At 32.9% G+C, this 26,352-nt stretch overlaps 1 protein-coding gene across 1 annotated transcript in view; it reads right to left on the reverse strand.

Annotated features, from left to right (window-relative positions):
* The window catches only part of LOC126852713 (neurogenic locus Notch protein), a 259,129-nt gene that overhangs the window by 146,114 nt on the left and 86,663 nt on the right, over positions 1-26,352 (reverse strand). Inside the window, exons 3-4 of the mRNA XM_050597774.1 lie at positions 15,667-15,938; positions 12,797-12,992 (exon numbers count right to left, since the gene is read on the reverse strand). Coding sequence (XP_050453731.1) covers positions 12,797-12,992; positions 15,667-15,938 — 468 coding nt within the window. The remainder of the gene's footprint in view (positions 1-12,796; positions 12,993-15,666; positions 15,939-26,352) is intronic.

The raw sequence follows: 26,352 nt of genomic DNA on the forward strand, positions 1-26,352 counted from the left end.
GGGCGTGTTTTCCAAGTGCCAGGGGATGATTTTCGCCGCGGGTCGTCGGCGTTCCCCTAGTACCTCTACACGATATCCTAAGGCCCTAAACGTTACGGCACCCAATGAGTCTCTCCCTCGCCTAATCCATTATTCCGCGTGACTGACCGCGAATGATTCCCGATACATTCGATTTTCGAGAGCTCACTTTGTGGGTATCTCTCTCTCTCTCTCTCTCCCACCTCATTCTCTCTCTCTTCTCTCTCTTCCTTCTCTCTCTCTCTCTCTCCCTCTCTCTCTCTCTCTCTCTCTCTCTCTCTCTCTCTCTCTCTCTCTCTCTCTCTCTCTCTCTCTCTCTCTCTCTCTCTCTCTCTCTCTCTCTCTCTCTCTCTCTCTCTCTCTCTCTCTCTCTCTCTCCTACTCTCTCTCTCTCTCTCTCTCTCTCTCTCTCTCTCTCTCTCTCTCTCTCTCTCTCTCTCTCTCTCTCTCTCTCTCTCTCTCTCTCTCTCTCTCTCTCTCTCTCTCTCTCTCTTCTCTCTCTCTCTCTCTCTCCTCTCTCTCTCTCTCTCTCTCTCTCTCTCTCTCTCTCTCTCTCTCTCTCTCTCTCTCTCTCTCTCTCTCTCTCTCTCTCTCCTGTAACTACAATGATGATAGCGCACTCTCTCAATGGTTCAGCAAGAATGTTAGATTCGTTCCAATTGCATTCTAGAAAACAAGATTGCTCGCGAGAGCGAACAATGCAGATACTGGTATTGTGTACATCTCGTTTCGCTGTAATGTTCCACAATTGGAAAGTGGATCTGAATTTTTCCCCGTGCTTGACTTTGATCAGCGTATATGATTTGCGAGTGATAAGAAATGTCAAGTTAATCATTTCGTTTGAAAACAAAAAATTCCCGCTGTTAAAGATTTTCGCATAATTACTTAGAAAAAATAATAATAATTTTATTCATTGCTCTAATAAAAATGTTAGCGTTAATCTTTTTTTTTTATCTCAATCGCTAAATCCTAAGAATTTAATCATTTATTGAAATATTTTATATCTTTATAAAAATTTAATTTATAAATATTTAATCAATATTTCTATAAATATTGTATAAATAAATCCTTATAAATATTTAAATCTATTATCAATATTTTGAGTATTTTAAAATATATATCATTTTTCAATCTTTATTTTGTTTTTAATATTTTCACATGTTTCATGTTAAATGATATATAATAATAGGAAGTGCCACGAGTCGCGTCTCGAGTCAAGTCAGATTTTTCCCCCGCAATTAATTAATGGTCGGTCGTCTTAATTAATAAGTCATTCGATAAGCACTGAATCCTTAGCGCCAATTAAGACTTCAGTGTTCAGGATCGAATCTAGCCGCGACGCGCAGCGCGTTTATGTCGCCACGAGAAGCTTCCTAGCTCACGACTGTGCAAGCTTAATGGAGGTAATCGATAGAGAGAAGCGCCCGTATCTCTCCCGATAAAGTCTAATCAACAAGTATAAACATTTCACATGATCGAAATAAAAATATGAATCTGACGCCGCAGCCATGAAACAAAAAAAAAAAGAAAAAAGAAAAAAAAATGATAACTGAAATGGGTAAAAAATATTATAATTAAAATGGATAAAACTGCATAAAAGGTAATTCCCCGTAAGAAATAAATAGGGGATGGCATTGATTTAAGAGATATAATAAATTCAAGTTTCATAGTTTAAATGTTTTTTTTCTCAGATATTATAAAATGACATTTAGAAAAGTGAAGTTTATTTTGCACGTTATATTTGTTGTGGAGTAGAAAAAGTGTTTGTTTACATTCGCAGGATCGGTACTCAAACATGGATATTTTGTCAATAATCGATTTCATCGATTTTACGCAGTTCATTTAACAGCTTTCAACATGCGACTATACGAATTTTTGTCTTAAAAGATATTATTTATTGATTATTGCATGGGCTCTGCTCCTTCCCAAAAAATTCAACATTACTTTTAGAGCTGAAAATTGCGTTAGGGATTAGATTGGAATTTTTTCGAGGTGAGAGTGCAGAGAGAGAGGAACAAAGTCTCTCCCCCCACGTAAATAAATAGTTTTTTTTTTTTTCAATAAAAAAAATAACAGATTATTACAGCATAGCAAAACCTTAATGTCAACCATCAATTTGTTCTCTCAATCAATTTGTATCTCCTAAACCTGCCATTCTCTATTTCTTGCGGGGGATTATTCAGAAAAACCTCTCTTACAACATATTTAATTGACGATAGTTTCAAAAAAAAAAATAATTAAGTAATGAGACTTCAAAATGTATACAATAACTGATTGAAATTTGAGAGAAACTATTTAAATAAAAAAATCTTTTTCTCTCAAATTCAAATGAGTTACTATATACATTTTGAAGCCGCGAAGGGTTTAATGCCATTCCTAGCTACATTCTGCCTTCCTCCTCCGAGGGCCATTCCTTTATTCAATATCCCGATGGCAGTCACTTTTTACGCAGCGGGCAGAGCGGATACGATTGGCCATAATTTCGCCATCGGCTTCGACGCCCGTTTATTTCGCTCTGTCGCGGGCTGTCATAAAAGAGGAACAGCCGCGCGCGGAGAAATGCCACACAGAGATCACCTTCCACGAAGGAAGAACACAGGTAGGACGAGGGAAAAGACCGAGCCTCGGCCATTCCTCAAGGGTCCAGAAACACGCAGCTCTCGCGCGTCGCGACAAAAAGTCGCTATTTCCTGGGGGGCTCCCTTAATACGCCTTCCCTCTCGGCAGGTAGATGAAAAAAAAAAAATGAGGGGGCCCGGAATTAATCGAAAGTCTCGCCGGTCCGGAAATCGCTCGCGTAAGTCTATCCCGAAGACCCGGTCGCCGTTGACGTTTTGTCATTAGCCCCGCGCCGAAAAATTGATACGGGTTTCGCCGCCGATTTAATTGACGTCAAAATGGAGCGCGGACGGAGGGAAGGAGATTGGATTCGCGAGAGAGCGATTGCGCCCGTGATGAGGAGAGAGAGAGAGAGAGAGAGAGAAGAATAAAGCCTCGTGAGTAGCGAGGCTGGATTCTGGCTTCGTCTTTACGACGCCATCAAATTTCACGATGAAAGCATCCTCCGACGGAATATTAAGTAGCCTCTGGTTAATAACATTCCTCCTTGTATAGTCGCGTTGATACGCGATGTTTGATTACGGTTATCATCGTGTAACAAGATGAATCCGGGTGTGACACCTGCTTCCCCTGCTTGAATCTTTTATCGATACTCATTGGGCGATTTAAGAGATGTTTCTACTTGATATATCCCGCGAGAGAAAGAGAAGGATTCTCAATCTTGTCGTATATCAATGCCATTATTTATATAATCAAGTTAGTCGACAAATACAATGCAATATATCACGATGATTTATGTAACACCCTCGCTCTCTCCATTGTACGGAAAATGCAAGCGGACAACGTGCGCTGTGACAGCGTGAACACGTTAATAGATTTCATTTCAGGTCTCCGGAACGAATGATCGAGCCTGTTATCGCGATCCACGATAAATCCTTCAACTGACGGTTCTGTTTCGCTTGGGGGATCACGTGTTATTCGCGGCGAAATGTAACGGGAAGCGTGCGGTTTATATTCATTGCAAAAATGTTCATGAATGTTGATGGAAAATGATTTGTGTTTGAGGCACGAACCCGTATATAGGAATTTTCCAAGATTTTTTCAAATCACAGAATAGATTCCTATTCAAATCTATCCGATAAAAGGAAACCAAAAATTTGCCTCAAATAAGTGTACTTGTCAAAAATTTCCTTTTTATTCCAAATTTTCGATTCAGTGCCGAAACGGAAAAGCGGTTTCCTCTTTCGAAATTCGTATCCTTTTTTTTATTTTATTTTCTTTTTATTTTTTTTTTTATTTTTAAGCAGATCAAATAACGTAAAATCGTACACTTTAATGAAAAATCTCAAGTAAAAAATCTCATTTTATCAGCTATCGTATTAAAAAATAAAAACATATTAGTTTCTTTTTTTACTTTTTTTTTGTATTTAAATCTTCGCCAAGGATTGGATATGAAGCCTGCAAAGCGCGACTATTAGTCGTAAGATAAAAAAACATTAATATTTGTTCTTATCATTTCAAAATATTTGATTTCTGATTTCTTAATTCCATTTGGTTCGGGAACGTCAGAACGTCAATAAAAATCGAATGTTGATCAATTTTTAATTAAACCGTTGTAAATTTCTGTTTTTGCAAAGTGTTTTAAGTATTCTACTCAATTGTTATTTTTAATTGCAATGTTAAATGGAAATTGTGAAAAGGATTTTGAGAAAATACCAGAAAAAGCAAATGGAATTGCCTTGAATGCCTGGATTGCTTAGAATCGCGTCTCTCAAACAATATATTTTTGTGATTCGAATCTTTATATAGATTTTCCGAGCAAAAATCTATATATATAAAAAAAAAAATCTATAATAAAATCCATGAAATCTTTTAAGAAATCTGATCTACGTTCCAGTCGGATCCCAGAAATTTTTCCAGACGAGTTTTATCTAAGCCGAGCGTACGGCAACCATTTTTTTTTGCGACACTGTTATTATACCTATTACGCGTTCGTGGGCGCTTGTCGCGCGTTTTTATCGAAACATTCTTATTTAATTTCACGCACACGCTCGTAAGAGTTTACGATTACCGTTTCGCGTTTGTTACCATCGTCGCGATTACCGCGTTTAATATCTTTCGCGAACAAATTGCCGCGGAGTGTCGTAAGAACCCATGCATAAAACAACATCCCCCCCTCCTCCCCCTCCCCCCTTCTCTCTCTCTCTCTCTCTTTGTTGAGATCTCGTCCCGGATCGGTGGATCCGCCGTCTTCCGACTCGAGAATCCTCAATTTGCGTGGATTAATCGCGCGCTTGAGCAACAATTAATTCCGCATCGTGTGTCCGGTCGTCGAATGACGTAAGCTAATGCAACGCGAGTGTGTGAAAAGGAGCCCCTAACGCCGTATTAATGTAACTTAATGGAACGTACGTATGTATTTGTTTTGCAAATTATTATAAATATTTATTTTATAAATTGTCATAAATATTTATTTTTTAAATTATTATAAATATTTATTTTTTAAATTATTATAAATATTTATTTTTTAAATTATTGTAAATATTTATTTATTTAAATATTTATTTTACTAATATTAGTTTATATATAATAATAATTTTTTTTTAATTATATATAATAATAATAGAACGTACCTAGACTGTCCTAATTGTTTGAATTGGTGGAAGCCGATTATTGTCGGTGACAAAATGAAATTTCGCTTCCATCGAGATCGAATTAATTACAGGCACCTATCCTGCATGCAACAAGAGAAGCCGTATTCTCCTTATGATTATTGCAATGTGAATATAATATATTCTCGTGAAGAAGAAACCTACATCTTGCGAAACATTCTTATTCTTACCGAGAAATTTAATTATCTCTCTTTCGTCGGCTTATGTAATGTGACACCTAATTATTATATAATTGTATCAAATTTTCTTCATTAAAATTATGAGAATTTGACATTCTTGAAAAATTATTACGCCTAAAGAAATATTAGTAAAATAAATATTTATAAATAAATAAGTATTTATAATAATTTAAAAATAAATATTTATAAATAAAATATTTATAATTTACAAAATAAATATTTATAATAATTAGTAAAATATTTATAAATAAATAAATATTTATAATTTAAAAATAAATATTTATAAATAAAATATTTATAATTTACAAAATAAATATTTCTAATAATTAGTAAAATAAATATTTATAAATAAATATTAATTACATATACATAGGTTACATGGAGAAAGAGTATAGTGCAAGATCTGTTGGTCGAAAAGAATTGAGATATCTCCGGGTAGCAATCTCATTCACACGTAATCGTATTCACACGTCTTGATGAACATGCATTAGCAACGGAGCACGCTGTATGACAAGATGCCACATGATGTTTCTTTAGTCCGTGTATCGCGGAGATACTTTTACTTCTGACGCAAGCGTTTCTATTACACATCCCATCGCAAAGTACAATTTGCATTTTCCGTCGAGGCAGAGACACGTGCGCGCTTCCGTTTTCACACACTCGACGTGGAAATCGTCGCTTCGGACAGGTCCGAAGGATTTCTCGAACCTCGATCGAGCGCGATTATACCATCGAGATATTCAGTTTGCGTTATGAATAGCGATCGACATAATGTAACCATAATAAATGACTCGCTGCAACAACAATTATCGCCTCGACAATTGCATTCATGACTGTGATCGAGAATTATTCGCGCGAAAATTGCTGATCGATGTATGCATATGTTTACCATATCTAATGGAGAGAAAAAGACAATTTTTCTCATAGATCTCGTTTTTCACATATTCTTATTGTTGTATGTATTTTATAAATTCAGAAAAAATCTATCTATATATATATATATATATTCAGCAATTATATATTATTTATGTATAATTTTTATAATTGCGTGAAATGATATTTATTTTTCATTTTCTGTCGGAAGAAAAATATATCTACTAAAAATCAGTTCTTTTTTAATTAAAAAAAATAGATAAATAAAAATCTTTAGAAATTTTCTATTTTTCAAAAATAAAAATATTTAAAAAATATATAAAAAATAAAAATAATAATAAAAAAATAAAAATAATAATAATAATAAAATAATAATAAATAATAATAAAATAATAAATAATAATAAAAAAAAACAAAAAAAAAATAAAAATGTTTAAAAGAATGGACTCATTCCTATTCAAGGTATGAGAAATCGATTTTTTAACTGAAAGAAACTTACTCGCTATGCGTGTTCGTAACGCGATTTTCTCATCACCTATGAATATAAATGGGGCGACAAATGATTACAGCTGCGAGTGTATCATTAGAACTTGCAGGAAGGCGAAAGAATTCGCCCTTGAAGCCTGATTTCTCCTGCTCGATATACTCGGCTGACGATGTTATTACGGTTAATCGTTCGATTCGCTCTTCAACGATTTGTGAAACTTATCCTCGATTATTCTGATATATATATATAAGAAGCATAAATGAGATGAATTACGTGTACGTTGATCAATTTCAATTTTTTGTAAGACGCGTTTTTTGCGAGGTTGTGAGTAATAATGATTCCTCGAACGTAATTATGATGAGGTCATCGATATATAAAAAATTGATCTCTACGTTTATTTAAAAATAAAAGATAGGATAGAAATTTATCTTCTCATCAATATATCGTTGAAAATTGAATGTAGCAAAATAATGTCGATCTGAAACTTCAATGTTCGCGGAAACATTTTTCCAACAATTCGCTGATGTTAAATAAAATTATATAAAAATGATGAATAATTAAATATATAAAAATGAATAATTAATTATTCGATAAATTCTCAATTTGTAAATATTTTTTATTTTTATTAAAAATAAAAAACAATTATATACTAATATTAATAAAGAAAAGCCTTATATCAAGTGCTTCAGATATTTTTTCCAAGCAATTTAAAAAATGTCACGAAGCTTTCAAAACCAAAATTTTATTTATCTTGATGCTACACTTCACAAACACAAAACCTCTAACACAACAAACTTAAAGTATAATTTAAAATAATGAAAAATAATATACCAATATATTAATGTTTTTTAATTGCTCTGTAAGACACGAGGAACGACATTAATGCAAGCTATTTCGATTTAAAGCGAAAGATCAGAATAAATATCAGAAAAAAATAATTTTATTTATATAATAAATTTATTTTACGCTGTTTTCGAAGTATTTGAGTAAAAAAAAATCCACGATGATATGTAGAGTCTTTTTATTAACAATTAAAAATAGTTTATATAAACAAGAAAAAAGCAATGTAACATAAAGATTTAAAGCTTGTCGCGGGGATATATAGGGTGTCCTAAATCGAGGCAGATGTTTTGCCGTGCGCATAAACGTTGCGCGAATTAATCCGTCACGTCCGCTCCACGCCGAGTCGCGATTAAAACGAGCGGCAAGAATGAACGGCCGTCACGCTAAAGCATATCTCGCGATATGCCCTTCGTGCGAGATACAAATTTTTTTTTTTTCTCGCGAGTCCGCACGCCAGATGCATGAGGTGGCGTCGTAAATTTCCCTCAATACCCGTTTGCGCAATTACATCCGTTAAGTTATTCTCACATCAATTCCTCTAATCCGGATTTCCTTTACCTTCATAGATGTGAGTGTTCGCTTGTTAAGAATAAGGTTTGCACTTTCCGCCCATACGATTTTATTAAGCTATTTAGAGAAATTGATACGCAAAATCTTGGCAAAGCTTTAATTAAATAATCATATATAAGAAAATTATATTTTTTATACGAGAAAAAAAACTTATAGTTATTCTACTTTTCTTCCCCAAAAAATATTCCCTTGCAAGGATTATTTTTCAAATTGATTAACAATAGCACTTTTTTTCGCATATTTTCTTTTTATCATTCAAATGAAATACACGATGTTGCTGTCAACCTTTTTTATTCGAACCGGTTCTCTAAAAATATATCGTGACAGGGTCAGAATTTTGGATCGCGCCATGTTTACGCTGCAAGACGAAATCTCCGTCTCCGGGATGGGAGTAGTGATATTCTACGAGACAGATATCGGTCTGACAGCTTGACTACGCTATCGCGGTGTAGAAGGAATCCTCACGATAACGAGGGGACGGCGAGAGCGAGGCGAAATCCGAAAATGCCCGCCGTAACCACGCCGGTCACGTAGTTATCGGTCATCGCTATCAGGGAAAAACGGGTTCTTCGAATCGCTCGAGATCCTTCTCATTTTTTTTTTTTTTTTCTTTCCCCTCCCCACGAGAAAACGACTCCTGCTTCGCGGCCGCTCGACGACCCGGGCCGTGACCTCGTCTAGGTCTTCAACGCGTGGAAAGCGCGTCCTCGGATAGCTCGCTTCTTTACTGGGATTGGGATGCGACACGTAAAACGCGGTGACGTTCAGGATCGTACGTGCTTGGCGGCGACGTAACAACAAAGTGAGCAAGGTTGTGAGAACGGGTCTCAATTTCTTCGTTACTCCGTTCAAGCCTTACGGAATGGACGACATGTCTTAGATATACCTATTTGTTATCAAGAATTAATTTATATTTTTTCAAATATTTTTTTAAAGTATTTTTTTTTTTAAATAAATTAATAAAGAATTTTTTTTATGAAAATCCTGCAAGAGATGCGTATAAACAAGAGAGAGTTTATAAACAGTGTACTTCTTTCTAACGTCGATATGGAGGTACTGGCGCGAAATACTCGTGACATTTGGTGAAAAGGCGAAAAGGCCAGGTGCGAGCTTCAACTAGAATCTCCGAGGAATTTGACCCCACGGGGTCAATACGTAACGTCGTGCGGGCCCCAAAATTGCTGCGGAGGCCGCGCTTGATCAAGATCCGCCGTTAATCCATGCCGGGGTTAAGGAACACCACCGGTCTTCGTTTTGCCTCGCCTCCGCTCAATTAAATTCTACTTCAGGGAGATTATTTCATAAATCACATCCTGCCCCGCGAGAACAACGCACGTGCAGACGTCCTCCTCCTACCAGCTTTCTCACCCACTTGTTGTTCCTTCGCCACATAACAATTCGCCCCACTATTATTTGAAGGACGAGGCAAAGGCAAGATCATTAGGACGCGTTTATTCTTCGAAAGTTAATTTAACAGTACGGATACTCATCGTTTGATGTATATTAGATATCTAGGAACTTCAACCGATTTTTAGGTTATAATAGAAGAAGAATCTTACATTTTTATCTTGCGATTATTTTATAAAAAAAAATTAAGGTAAAACTAAAAGATAACACATCATCGATTTTATCGCCACTTAAATTGTTGTAGGGAAGGTTCTTCTGGGTAATTCCCCGCAAGAAAGAAGTGGGGGACAGTATTGGTTTAGAATATGTAATTAATTGAAGTTCGTGTAATAATCTGTTATTTTTTGATTGAGATTGTTTACAACATTTACGCATGAGGAGAAGAGGCTTTGCCCCTCCCCCTGCAACTTCACTCCGAAAAAATTCCAACCTAACCTAAACCTATTTTCAGTTTAAAAGTAAAGTTGGGTTAGGCTAGAATCCTTTCAGGATAGGAGTGCAGGAGGAGGGGCAATCTCTCCCCTCCCTTCATGAAAGAAAATAAGCCAATCAACATAAACTTGCGAAAAGCTAGTCATCTATATGGCAGAAAAGAAGGAAACTCGTATCGGACGAGATTTTCGCATTATTCAATCAATATTTTCGCGTGGAAATTTCACGGTACTGGTTTCGCCCTCGCGTCACGACGACGGCGGCATTACGGTATCCGAGTACGGTATCCTACGTAACAATTTAATAGCACCGTATCTCCCATCCGACACCACCTGGCGGTCAGGTATGCCACATCAAACTCTTTATTAGGCCCGATTGAACGTTACCGCGGCCCGGCTCACTGCCGTGAAATCGGCGGCAGAGCGTTCGCTTCTCGCCCCATCTTTAAGTGCATACACACCAAAGACCTTGATTGCACCAATCTTGATTAATCCAGCTCGATATGTTCTCGTTTCTCTTGTGGTATATGATTAGTGATAAATATATTAATCGACAATTTTTGTAGGCTGAAAATACGTAACTATAATCAAGTTGAGAAAAAGTATTTTAAATAAAAAGATAATTTTTTTATAAATATATTTATTTTTAGTAATTAAAGTTTTTAATTTTATATATATATATATATATATATATAAAGTATTTTTTAATGATGGCGATATATAAAAATTAATATATATGTATACGAAATTGAAAAATTTGATGAATAAAAATAAATATCTAAATATACGTAAAAAAAATTTTCCTTATTTAAATTTTTAAAAGGTTTTTTTCGGGATTTGATACAGGGTTATGTATTTTTATTTTACAAAAATGCCGATTAATACATTTATCTCGAGAAAAGTCGGGGATGTCGATGCGCCGACAAAGCCTCTTCTCGCCATTGACGATAAGAAGCGATTTCAAAATACACGAAGCGTCTTTATACACGCACTCTTCAGAGTCCCGACAGAGTCTCGGGCGTCGTCGAACCGAGATATATAATTCAATATAATGTACAGACCAGCGACATTATCTGGTCCGGCGCGGTCAGCTCGGACTCGGGCTTCTCGATTAATCTCGACCCAATCTCAACAAAGCGCGGATTTATGGTCTCTTCCCGAAGGGCAGAGGGACCTTAAGTCCTCCAGCGAAACCTGTTTCTTGGCGAGCTCGTTTCTTTTCCGCGGTAAATTTCTCTCTCTTTCTTTCCCCTCTTCTTTTCTCTCTCCTCGCTCCTGAGATTCTGTTATATTTCTTTATTTTTTTTTTTATTTTTTTCGCCAATCCTCGGAGACCGGAACTCATGCCACCGCGTGCCCGCGGATCAACGGGCGGGATCTTCCACCTTTTGATCTTCCAGCGCGTTTTGATTCTCGTGTTTCCATCTTTGGTAGCTTCCGAGAAGCCATTTCATTATTACGTCGTACTCTTCGTGATATCAGAAAGCTTCTCGAAACACACGCAAGATGGATATTCCGACTACCTTCTGCCTACATTCTCTAAAAATTCTCTAAAAATTCAGACACTCTTTTACCTGAATTTTCAGATCCAGAATCCGATGATTAAGACAGATCATCTAAAAGGATTTTGAAGATTCTACCTGGATTTTCAAACACACTCTTCTGAACTTTCAGAAGAACTCTGATGATTAATTGTAGGATAGATCGTCAGAGGAGTGTATCTGAAAATTGAAGTGTGTCTGTAAAAAAACCGCAGACACTCTGTCCTATCTTTCCTTTCGAAAAGCTATTTGGGGGATGGAAACAATCTTATCTGAGACACTCAACTTTCTCTCCGATACGATGCTTCAATCTTGCCGCGTCCTTTCTCATACACCTTCGCGATTGCACGTCGGAGCAAAACGGAGGCAATTTTTGACGTGGCCGAATTAGGGACAAATCAATAATGGGCCGTGGGATCGAGCCGATGAATCCTCGTTGCATCGCGTCTCCTCGCACATACCGTGTTCAATTGGTAATTGGCGACGAGGAGGCCAGCGATACCACCACCACCACCACCACCTACGTCTCTCTCTTTCTCTTTCTCCGAATGCGACGACGTTTTTCGAGAAGCCGAGCGATGGTGACGGCGGTTCTTACTTCTTTGTTGCGGACCCGCAAACCTCCTCTCTTCCCCCTCATCGTTCCACATATGCAGATCCCCGATTGCTCGTAGAATCGATTATATGCGGCTTCATTCGTGACCGTGCACGTTCACGCGATGCACGCGCGCAACCCGGACAAATAAGAGATTTCTCGGCCGAGCTGCGATCATTAAGATGCATCAACTGTTCTGTACTCAACGAGAGTGCTTAATAAGACCTGTATTTTCTTAAGCGAAATTTCAAGCTTTGTTCGAGAATGGAATCTCGATGCGTGTCTTACTTATCGAGAGACGCTTCGTAAAATCGCTCGATTCGTCGAGTGAATGTCGCGTTAATATCTACAAGTCGAATAATCTTCTCCCAGGAACACTGACGCATGGAGATAATTAGAAAGTCCGGTTCCTCGAGTATCTCGAGAAGACAACATTCAACATTCCACTGATAATCACGTAGCAGTATCTTCAAGATCCAACGGTCAATTTAAAAAAAAAAAAAAAAAAAAAACCTTCCCGAATTCCGATCGAAATGCTCACTTGGCTGTCAACTGAATCGCTTGCGCAGCGCGATAGAGATGTGAACGTCGACTAAGTTAAGAATGTCGTTCTCGACTTACTTGTAAGATCCGTGAATATTCTTGCAGGTACCGTGTCTGCACGGGTCCCTGTCACACTCGTCGATGTCGTCCGTGCAATTCGGTCCCGTGAAACCCGGTGCGCACGTGCACTTGTAGCCGTTCTCAAGCGAGCGACACTCGGCCCCGTTTCGACATGGCGACGAGGCGCAGTAATCCTGTCGCTCGCAGTGCTCGCCTGAAAAAAAAAAAAAAGGAAAAAGGAATAACGTTGTTCAATCTCTTGTACTACCGGCAAGCATTATTATGCGATCGAAAAGAACTCGCATGCACAACGACAAGTTAATATATCGAGAACTTATATCGCAGTTTGAAGATGGAGTTTGAAGATACAAAACTCCTCCCTTCGGATGACTTAATCTCCATTTGCTTTTAAACGAATTTTATTTTAATAAGAATTTGAAGTGTTTTGCGTTTTATAGATATAGAAATGTTAATTAAGAAAAGGTTGAACAAATTTAGAAAAATCTGTTTTATATTATTATTAAAAACATGTGACTCTAAGGTAATTAAAATATCTAAAATATTAAAATATCAAAAGAACATTTTAAATTTTCTATTTTAATTTTTCCATACAATTGATCTTCACTTGTTACGTAAAACTTGGAAAAACTAACTGTTAAGAATTCATAATTAATTTAAATAATTAATAATTAAGATTAATTTAAAAAAATTAATCTACAATTTATAATTAAAATAATAATAACGTTAGTTACAATTTGATTATAATAACTTAACTATAAAAACAATAGAAAAACTACTAAATAGGAAAATAAATAGACAGTTAAGAAATTAAATTTTAATAGATATTTAAAGAATATCTGCAATCAAATTAGAAAGCAATATTTTTAATTATAATTTTAGATATTTTTTAAATACTCAGTGCTTGATAAAAATACCGTCACAGGATAATGGAATTAGATATAGATCAGGCACTAAACTAGCGTATGTAATTTATTTTTTAAAATAATCATCACCAAATTTTACTCTTATTTAACCATTAGCAATTTATTCTTTCCTCTTTTGGTAAAATGTACGCTTATATTGACAAGTAATTAAATGAATAAGATTTGAGAAAATACAAGCGCGAGAGGTTGAAATAAAAATTTATAGACGAAGATTCCAGCAAAGATAAGAATAAATTAGCTGGACGTTTCTTGCCGGCTGTAACAAGTAGAGACGTCCCTTAAAATGGCGATAATGTCGGACGCATGTATCTAAGAAGTGAGCGTCCCCTCCTTCTCCCTCGCTCTCGCGAGCCACTGATTAGCGGAACTAATTACCGGAGTCGCTACTTGTTCCCTACGTGGTCGAGATGTCTTTGCTTCTGCCCGCTACGACTCACGAGCGGTGCTCATTGCTCGTGTATATATTTCAAGTATTTTAAAGAGAGACATATGAATTACTTTAATTTTTCATCTGTTCGTTGAACAAGAGTGAAATTTTGTACACCAAAATCATACAAAAATAAATTCAATGCATTTATAAATAATATATAAGTTCGTATCTCAAGTCTCCTTCGCAGATGGAACCTTCGAAAAATTTACAAAATTTTCAAATTTGATTCAAAGTGTCAATCTAATAAAAATAATTAACATTGATGCATAAAATAAATCATTTATTATTTCAATGTCGATAAATTATCTCTTCCTTTAACTTTTAAAATTTTTCTTATACAAATATTTTTCCATAAAATATAATACATTTAAAAATCGAATATGCTTCAATAAAATAAATTTTCTTATAAGAAAATTAATAAAATTTATTTTACAAATTTATTCGCAATTTCCTCAATTCTGTCCTCCATTAATTTTAAAAATAATATATAGCTAGCTATTTATAAATGTCGCGTTAAATTTGATCTCGGCAAGAGTGCTGTGAACAATTTGGAAATTTTTTTCCGAGTCTACTAATTTCACTACGCTAATTTCAATGGTTCATGAACGCTTTATGGGTTACAAAGAATTTACTGAACGTGCAGGAAACTGAGCACCGCTCGTCCAAAGATACCGCCGCGGAGAAATACCGCATTCTCCGCCAATTATCCTACGGGTACACACCTGCCTTTCCTTCCTCCTCCTCCTCTCTCTCTCTCTCTCTCTCTCTCTCTCTCTCTCTCCTTTTCTTTTAAAAGTCCTTTTAAAAGTGTTTCCAGATTTATTTGTCGAGCACGTGCTTTGGTACTCTAGCGCGAGAAAAGATGCAGTCGTAGAGAGCTCAGCGTGGATTGACTTCCGCGATTTGATATTGAAATAAATATACAGGGTGCGGAAAAAATACTCAGATATTTTAGAGTCACAGAGCATTTTTCCCGCACCCTGTATACAATCGATTATCCTGCGTTATCGTATGAAAAAAATAACACGGACGCATAATATCTGTTCATAGGCGCGAGCAAATGCAAATTTACAGTTACAGCTCGGTCTCGCCATTTCTTTACGAGGTGCGACACAATGCGAATTGAAGAGGGAGGTAAATTGCAAGGCGTTTTATCGTCCCGTCTATCTATTAACCTTGCTATTCAACCCACGCCAATCGATAAGCATATTTAAGTATTCGATGATTAATGCGCAACCTATTCATTGTCAAGCTTACGCAATTGTGTGCCCGCTTAAGGATCCGCATAGTTTTCCATTCGCACCTTTGACAGCCATTATTAAGAGTTGATCTTGATCGTCTTATCGATCCAATCATTCGCAATACACACGCAAGTGTTAATTCTCCAAATAATCAAAAGTTATTCTCTAGTATTCTAGTGACAGTAATAGAGGGGACGAAATATTTATCATTTTATTCTAAGGAAGTAGAAGAATTATTTCTCTTTTATTTTACAAGAAAAATCATTCACTCACCTGTATATCCGGTGCTGCACGTGCACACGTACTCGTGCAACGACTTGAGGTTGCACGTGGCGCCGTTGAGGCAGGGCGAGGAGTCGCAGGCATTTTCTATAGGAATTTCGCACAGGCTGGCGGTAAAGCCCACGGGACAGGAACACGCGAAGGATGGCGTGCCACCCCTGATGCTCTCGCGCACCCTGCACGAACCCCCGTTTTGACAGCGCGATCCCGTGTAGCATGGATTCAAGTGTTGACAGTATTCCCCCACGTATTTCGACGTGCAACTGAAACAGAATTTAAAATCGTCTCAATTCAAGCAACGATCTCACACAGTCGATATATATTTTATATATTATGTATATTAAAATTTATATTTATATATTTTTATTATATATATTTATTTTATGTATATTATAATATATAATTTTATATAAGTATATATATATATATATATATATATATATATATATATATATATATATATATATATTCTAATACGAAGAGAATTAATATTTTCTGCTCCTCAGAATCTGAGAAATTTGATATTAATTTTTATAATTTATATTTTTTTTATATAAAAATGTTTTTCCAATTTTTAAATATTACATTTAAAGATCGAATATGTTTTAATAAAATAAATTTGCATCAATTTATAGATTTATTACTTTTATTATAATATTTATTATAATAGTTATTAATTTTGTCCTTATTAATTTTAAAAATAAAATAATATAAAAATATTTGATATTAATTTTTATAATTTATATTTTTTTATATAAAAATGTTTTTCCAATTTTTAAATATTACATTTAAAGATTAAGAATATGTTTTAATAAAATAAATTTGCATCAATTTATAGATTTATTACTTTTATTATAATATTTATTATAATAGTTATTAATTTTGTCCTTATTAATTTTAAAAATAAAATAATATAAAAATATTTGATATTAATTTTTATAATTTATATTTTTTTATATAAAAATGTTTTCCAATTTTTAAATATTACATTTAAAGATTAAGAATATGTTTTAATAAAATAAATTTGCATCAATTTATAGATTTATTACTTTTATTATAATATTTATTATATTTATTTATTATTATAATATTTGTTTATTATTATAATATTTATTATAATAGTTATTAATTTTGTCCTTATTAATTTTAAAAATAAAATAATATAAAAATAATGTATAAAATAATATATAATTAGCTATTTATAAATATATTTAAAATTATATATAATTAGCTATTTATAAATATAATTAAATTTGACCTCAGCAAAAAGTGTAAATAATTTCAGAATCATAATTTTGAATGGCTGAAAAATGCTTTTAGAAAAACTAAAAAAATGCAAGTTCCTTCATTAACATCATTACATCTCGCTCTTACATTCTATATAAATAAACAGAATAAAGAGGAGGAAGAAGAAGGAAGGCAGCCTCTCAATTGACTGACATGGGCGGTTCCGAGGAGAATCATAATGCGTTCTCGCGAAAAGTACGATCTCTCGTATTGCGGTCGAGACTTGCACGAATGATGAAAGATGAAAAGCCCGAGCAAGCGTTACACGTATCATTAGATTCACCGTAAATACTTATAGAGTTTGCGCGCTGCATCTTTTAGAATCTCTGCGAAATTCATTTCATCGCGTGAATTCACGGCATGAGAAAAGGGAGCTCGCTTGTCCTTCCAGGACAAGGAAACAAAGTCCTTTCGTGAGGTGAGATACATCCATTCATCATAGCTTCTCTCTCTCTCTCTCTCTCTGTCTTAAAATCAAGACTTTTATTCTTGCCTTCTGTAAATTTAGCGAATTTTTCGTATCTACAACTTTCATTTTTAACTTAATTAAAATATTCAATTCAATTTTATTTTAATAATAATTAACTCATTTATTTTATTTTAACTTATGTTAATATTATAATCAAAATAATATCATGTTCATTTAAATTTGAATTTATAATAATTAATTTCTCTACAAAAAGATATAATTTTATTTCAAATAAAATCAATGGCTATTAAAAAAAACCTCATAGAATCCTTACCAAGTGACAAAGGAGATGCACGAATATCGTTTCAACGACCACCGCGGTTTCTCAATAAGGAAATTATATTCCCTTCGTTGTGTCTCGACTTTCGAAACGAAAAAAAGGCGATGTTCTAACGGGCCCTAATGATCGCCGGACGAGGGGCACTTCATATATTGCGAGTTGCGATCGATCATGGCTTTTACATGGAAGTCCCATCGATATGCGAAGAAGCCTAGGGGGAACTAGTACCCTTAAGGTAACTTGTTGTCTTTCCTATATGGTTTTTTTTTTTATGGCCGACCATAAAGACTTTTCTCAACTGCGCGTCCTTTACGTCGATCTCGCCGCAGTATCCTTCGTTAAAATCCTTGAAAGGATCTTCGTTATCTCCTCTTATGGCACAAGACAAATTGCATCGTGATTATGAAACGAGTTCACTCGCTGCTTTCGAGTTTAAAGCGTGCTTTTGAACTCGTTTACTTCGGAAATATTATTATGTACTTTGTAAAATAGTAGAATTTTTATTAGTTGGGAAAATTAATTTGTAGAATCAAGTTTTCGCAAATAAATATATTAAATTGAATTAAGAATTTAGAGAATTTCAATCAAAGTTTCCAATATATAAATCTTTCATTTATGAAACTTTCAAGGTTTAAAGTCTTAAAAATATTAAATTAAAATAATTAATAAAGGAATATTTTATATAAATCTAACAAGTAAAGAAATTTTTAAAATATAAATATATTATATTTTTAAAATTTTTATTTTTATTTTAATTTTAATTTTATTTTTATTTTAATTTTTATTTTTATTTTATTTTTAAAATATAAATATTTTTTAGAGAAATTAATTATAGTAATATAATTTATATTAATATAATAATTAAAATAATATTTTATTTTACTTAAATCTAAACTTATAATAATTAATTTCTCTAAAAGAAATATTTTATTTATGTTTTAAAAATTTCTTGTTATATTTATATAAAATATTCCTTTATTAATTATTTTAATTTAATATTTTTAAGGTTTTAAGACTTTGAAAGTTTCATAAATGATATATTTATATATTGGAAACATTGATTGAAATTCTCTAAATTCTTAATTCAATTTAATATATTTATTTGCGAAAACTTGATTCGATAAATTAATTTTTTTAGCGACTCACAGTATTCCTGGCACTAACATATAGGAAGGTACATTGTCCCCGCAGCTGCTTCGCTTCTGATCCTCGACTTCGCTTCTCTCGCCGCTTTCCATGCGCGCGCGATCGCTTAGACAGCCGGCATATCTCTATAAACGGAAGCGACGATTCCACGGCCATTACTTACTCAGCAGTGAATTTCTTCTCGGCTACCGGTCAGGGCCGCATCGTTTGGATTTATTTATTTCCACCCGCGATTATATCCGCCCTCGAACTACGCGCGACTACCGATAATACAAATGAACTTATGTCAGAGATAATAAATCGACGTCTTTTCATGCATGATACACTGAATACCCTCTTTTGAAACGTAGGATTATTTCATAAGAACGTGGGATCGCGGAAACTTTGTGACACCGTAATATTAATGGAAAATCCGGGGATACTGCGTTTAATAAAATAATATGCAACACATGTGAAAATATAAAATAAAATAACATAAGATTTGATTGTTAATTAAAACATTTTATTTGCATTTTAATAATTAACTCATTCATTTTAATTCAATTTATATTATATAATTTATTTAATTTAATTCTATATTATATATTTGATATAATAATTATATAAAATAAATGTTATTTTATAAAATAATATTTTTTATTTAAATCTAAATTTAATAATTAATTTCTCTAAAAATTAATTTTATCTATGTTCCAAAATCCCTTTAATATTATTTATTAGATTCATATAATATCCTTATTAATTTTAATATTTTTAAAATTTTAAGACTTTAAACCTTCAAAGTAAGTAATAAATAAAATATTTTTATAAAATATCTTTATAAATTTTATTTCTTAATATTTTAGTTAATTTACTTTGAAATTTCTTCAAATTTGCAATTTTTATATATTTTATATATTTTTATATAATTTTAAATATTTTTAATAAATTATAAAAAATATAATAGTTTGATCATACAAACTATTACATCTTTACAAACTTTTTCCTTTATAAATCTTATTTCTTAATATTTTAATTAATTTACTTTGAAATTTCTTCAAATTTGCAATTTTTATATATTTTATATATTTTTATATAATTTTAAATATTTTTAATAAATTATAAAAATATAATAGTTTGTCATACAAACTATTACATCTTTTGCAAACTTTTTCCTTTATAAATCTTATTTCTTAATATTTTAATTAATCTATTTTAAAAAATGTCTTAAAAAAAATTTGCAACTTTTTAAATAAATTACAGAATAAATGACAAAAAATACGTACTAGTTTGTCGTTCAAACTTGGTACACGATATGCTCATTACGAATGAACGTCTCCTTCAAAAACGCATAAGAATGTCATTAACGCGATGTCTTGCTACCGCGTATCTAACGCGATAAGCCGATCGGCAACGTCGCGTAAACGAGATTGTAATTATCGATACAAATGTTGCAACACACGTACATCCCTTCTTAAGATAATCTTGTAAATACGCAGATAGACATTCTTCCTGCAAATGCATAGATAAGCGTAAACGATCGAGAATAGATTCACCGGACGATACCTTCTCCCTTATCACTAAGCCATGCGGGATCTGCCAGATTCGTGTTATGCAAATTATCAGTTTTACGTTGCTCCTGATACGCAATGATACGATGATCTCAAGGGGAGCGGCGAGCATTTTATTAATCCAATAATTTAAAGATCCGTTTTTTTTCTATTTTACGACTGCGTTAAACCGGCTACTGTAAAAGTCATAATCCTGAGTAAAGTCTTGGGTTCAGTCTCTCGTTTATGAATGCGATTATGAAAGCGACTGGCTACACTAATTGCGACAACCATCAATTACGTAATTATTTAAGCGCCAGCGCGCTTCGAGAGAACGCGATTTGATAAGACAGGAAATATTATGCGTTGCACGCATGCGCGATGATACGTGACGAATGGTTTAGAACTTAAATAAAAAATTAAAATAAAATGTATAATATATTTACGTCATATCATAAAAAATAAAAATGGTATTCGTTAAGAAAGGTAAAAAATATTTTTATATTTGTTCATTTTTTTTTTTTTTTGACACATGACGTGACACATGACGTGACACATTTATGACATAATGTCTATCAAGTATATTTGCTTATTAATAACGTGACGTGATTGATATAATAATTTAGGATAATAAAAAAAGTCTGATATTTGTGTGTGTATTGTGAACTTGATAATACGTGAGAATATAGCTATTAATTATCACATTAATTATAACGTGTTTTATTGAGCACTCCATTTTTTCGGACCTTTACTAGATAACTCTAACAATGCTAAGTAATAACTCAAACAAGCCTATAGAATCTCTCGAATATGCCTCATATTGTCCGCAAACATAATATAAAATTGAGATGCAGTCTAATTGAAGGAGAAAACATAGAGCTCGGTCAACAATGGTGGAGAAAAATGAAATTATTAAAAGGGATAGTCTTTACTTTAATTTTATTCTAATTAATCTTAATTTTAATATTTTTTCTTTTGTATGCCTGCAAATAAATATTACCTTAGCATTGACAAAAACTCAAATTCTGTTTGGCAATTTCGACGCGTCTAACGGAAGCGAGAGTATCTTGCATCAATTTTAGCCTCGTTTCGCATAATAAAGATTATTGAAATGATCGTACATTGTGTGATCGAGAACGTGGGAGTGCAAAGTTCTACTGGTTCCATGCTAATTTCCGTGGTCTCTTCCTAGTCCGCAAAGTTCTTAATTCGTTCACACGATAAATTAGCAGAAGCTATAGCCGAGTCTCTCTTTAGATTGTATACAGCAAAAAAATATAATTCTTCCTTTTTAAGGAAACTTTTTAAATATTATACTTCAAAATTATTCGTCAGATTTATGGTATCCTTATATTAACGATTTTAATTTAATATTTCTAGGATTTTGGGATTTTAAGGATGTTCTGGATGTACAATAGTAGCAAAAAATTGTCAAAATTAAAAAGAAAACATGTTTCTTATGTTTATACTGTTTGAAAAATTAAAAAAATAAATTCGGGTTATGAAAAAGATTAAAGTATCACAAAATAATATGGATTTTGACGTATTCGTAAAAGAATATAGTTGTAATTAATATTTTTCCTAATTTATGGCAAAAACTTTTGATCGTGAATATCCTCTGAAATTAACTGCAAAAAAACAATGAAAAACTAATTAATTTGCAGAAAGAGAAAAAGAGACAGATAATATTTTTTTACAATTTTTAGTGAATAACTTTTAAACGAATTAGTGGATCTAAATCAAGTTTTGCGCAAATATTTATTTAGAATTTCCTTAATATATGTGAAAATTTTTATTTCATTAGTAATATTTTTTCTTTGTCAAATTTGTCAATAAGTTCTACAATAGACGATTTTTCATAAGAATCAATAGTAATTTTTTTTTTAATTATTCTAATTTATTATAATTTAATTATATTTTTTTTAATTACTTTAAATTTAAATAATTGTCAAACCATTAAGAGAATTGTGCTTAGTTTTTGCACAAATATTCAGAAGAAATAGTAGAACAATCTATGAAATTTTAATACTTTTGTTAGTATTTCGATATATGTCACATACATCCTTAAGCTTTCAAAGTTTAAGAAAAATATTTTTATCTTTATAAATCTCATTTCTTAATATTTAAATTAACTAATTTTAAAAATTTCCTTCAAAAATCTACATTTTAAATATTCTTCAAATAAATAATAAAATAAAATATAAAAAAAGAATATAATAGCTTATCGTACAAACTATTATACCTTTTAATCTCTTTCTTAATATTTTAATTAATTTAAGAATTATGTATTATTTATTATTACATTATTTATATTATTTATTTTATTATTATATTATTCATATTATTTATTATATTATTTTTATTATATTATTTATATTATTTATATATATTATTATTAATATATAATACTTATTATTAATTTAAATACGGTATTTATTATTTAATATTTAAAAATAAATGATATAATATTATGTATAACTAATAAAATAATAATAATATACAGAAGAAGAGTGAGTCACTCATGTCAGAAGACAAATGTTATATAATAAACTTTCGAGATAGAAAAAGACTGTTCAATAAAATATATTACATTAGAGAAGCAATTTGTAATACAAATATATCGAACTTGAGTGAGCCGCACATGTTGTAAAAGATAAACAAACAAATAAACGAACCTTCGCGACAGAATGTCAAGTGTCGTCATATCGCACGATGCATAAAGTAAATACGAATACAGAGTGTTTACAAATGAGACGGTGTGATATTCAAAGTTTCGATCAATCATTTATTAATTATATCCGCGTGAGTATAATATATAAACATTTTGTAGAGACAATTTTTTTCCTTTCAATATATATTATTTAAGAAATTAGGCGTTTCTTAAGCAAAACTTCCAGAATGTCGACTCCAAGATTAATGATTAAAAAAAAAAAACATATTTGTTGGCCTTAAAAGTATCTTTATCAAAAATTTCATTTTTGCCATAAATGATGTTAAAAAAATTAGAGAAAAGCATTGAGATATCAAATATAATTCTATAAATTTGAATCTCTCTCTCTCTCTCTCTCTCTCTCTCTAAAAATACACAACTTTCGTGCGATGCGCACGTCATACTCGTAATTTTAATCAAAGGATACAAATGTCATTGCTGTCAACATTGACACACGCGAGATCGCCACACGTTACGGGGAGCGCGACTTTTTTCCTCTAAAAATATTCGCGGCGCAATTTTTACGAAGGAGAAAAGAAGAGAGAGAGAGAGAGAGAGAGGGGAAGAGGGCAAAAAGAAATATATAAAAGCCACTACCGTCATCCCCCGCCGATAATGCGCGGCACTTAGCACTAAAATGGCAGCCTCCGGTGTCATTACGAATCGTCCACTTAGCCGGTAATAACCCGCAGACGGCACGGAAAGTCAAGCGTGAGCAAAGCGAACTCGCATCGAGGAGGGGGGAGGAGGCACCCCTTTTCTCTCCCCATGTGATCGCATATCGGCACCATAAATTTTCGAACGACGAGTTCGACCAATTTCACGCTTGCATTCAATATCATCTGGACATTGTACACAAAAATATAAGCAATTTTGCCAAATAATTATAGATCCAAAATGTAAATTGCCGACAAGATAGTTGCGAAAAAATGTCCATATATGTATATATATATATATATATACATATATATAATATAAATTTGTGAAAAATTGTACAAGTCTTTTTTTAAGATTTAGATCGCACGGCGTGGAACATTAATGTGTAAAAGAATCAAGTATTACTTCACGGCAATATTTTCTATGAGAAATCAACATCATTAAAAGTATACCGTACGCTGTACTTTCCTCTCGTCGAGATGGATGATTTCCGGATGTCGAGAAATATGAGCCGTCGCCGCTCAAGAGGATAATTGCTGCAAAGGAATGAGGATCGAGGTGTCGATGTTTTCATAACGAGATTTGGTGAGAGGACGCATCGTTAATTATTATTTTGTCAGCACTATCGAGAGGCACGATAATATTTCGCGCCAAATTTCTTTAGAGATATTCTGTCAATAATAGTAATAATAATAAAAATTAAAAATTAGAAATTTATCAAAAAAAAATTGCAAAAATTAATATAAAATAAAAAAATTTTAATTAAAAGAACTACTAAGTTAAATATGCTAATGGAATTGGCAGTGTCGTTTCTTTAATTAAATTTTTTTTTTTTTTATTTTGTATTAATTTTCAGCTTTCAATTTTTGGATCAATTTTCAATTTTTAATATTATTATTTTTGTAGAAAATTATAGATTTATATAAAAGTGTTGATTATTCTCAATATTTGTGTTTTATAATAATGTAAATATATTCCATTTAACCTTAGTGTCCCTTTAACCTCGATAATTAAATCTGAAATTAAACATCTGTCAAGACAAAGCTATATTTTTTTATTATGAAACTTTCCTTTGTGGGCTTCTTTTGTATGAGAAAAATTTATTTCCTCGATAATGTAATAAATTTTATATCGCCCGGACAAACGGTTCCCGAATGTTGAGAGACAGTCGCTATAATTGCGTAAGATAATCACTATAAATTGATCGCGAGAGACGAGGATCGCTTATATATCGATCGAATCTAGCGGATTTGGAAACCGGAACTGACGACTCTTCGAAGGTGAAGGCATTCGGCTGCGATAAATCCCCAAGTTTCTTTCGGCACGAGTTCGAATTACTTCGACGAACGAATGAAGCGGAGAGGAAACTGGGAGGAAGGAAGAGACGAGACGAACGAGAGAGAGAGAGAGAGAGAGAGAGAAAAAGGGGTAAAGACAGCTGTTATTGGTGGGCAACACGCTTCGTCGGTCGCATAAATGACTCGACCGGACCAAGATCGGCCGATTTTTTTGCAAGAGAGATCGGCGGCCGCCGCTTTTTCCGGCCACCATCAACACGAGCAATTGCACTCGTCGAAAAGCGGACACGCCGCGATCGCGGATCGTTTTATGTATCGCGAGCGATTTTTCGCCGGCGAATGATCGATCACTCAATGTCGCTACACGTGATCGCCGCTCGGAGCGCAAAAAAAATAACTTACAACACATATAACGACGATGGAGGTATCCGATCCGTGTATCAATGTTTCGCTAACCGAGATAATTTTTAAAAGTGAAAAAAAAAGATATAATACCCCCCATCTAAATGTCATTAAAAATCGCGATCCCAAAATGATTAGTCAAAGGATCCGCAAAAATGGTATCATTTATGTATCAAGATGAAATCATTTCACAAAACTAATATGCCATATTCGCGAAAATATGACATAATAATATAAAGTTTTTTAAATTAATTTGTAAAAAAAATTGTGTCATAAAAAATGCATGAAAAAGATAAAACTTTTAATAAATAATGAAGTCCTAATTAAATTTTTGAATTATAAACGAGAGAAATAAACTTCATATAATATCGAGTTTGGTGTAATTTATATTTCCTGAAGAAGAAAACTTTCTAATTAATAATAACGGGTTAGAATCTCCTATTGATCTTACGATCCTAACGTAGCGAACCCGAGAGGCCAGGTAAAAACGAGCCTCATATTTCATTGGCCACTAATCTTTCTCGTTTCTAACTTATATTTCGTTCACATTACGTACGAAAGTGAAATCAATTTCTATCAGAGCGTTTGACAATTAACAATTAATGTATTTAGTTTTCGCGCGCGAGTACTTCCTCTTCGCCATGAAATATTCGTAATTTTTTTCCTGCTAATAGATTTAAAATTTAAAATAAATAAAATGGCAAACAAGGCAATAAAAAAATTAATAATAAAACAAAAATTGATATATATCAATTTAAAATGCAAGATTGAGAGAGAGAGAGAGAGAGAGAGAAAGAAGAAAAAAATATAACTTTATGGGAATTATTCTCTTCATTCATGACATTTCAAATTAATAGATTAATGCAGATTTTACAATCGGTCAGCAAAGCGTTTATTTA

The sequence above is a fragment of the Cataglyphis hispanica genome, chromosome 11 (genome assembly GCF_021464435.1).
Source record: "Cataglyphis hispanica isolate Lineage 1 chromosome 11, ULB_Chis1_1.0, whole genome shotgun sequence".
Classification (NCBI taxonomy): domain Eukaryota; kingdom Metazoa; phylum Arthropoda; class Insecta; order Hymenoptera; family Formicidae; genus Cataglyphis; species Cataglyphis hispanica.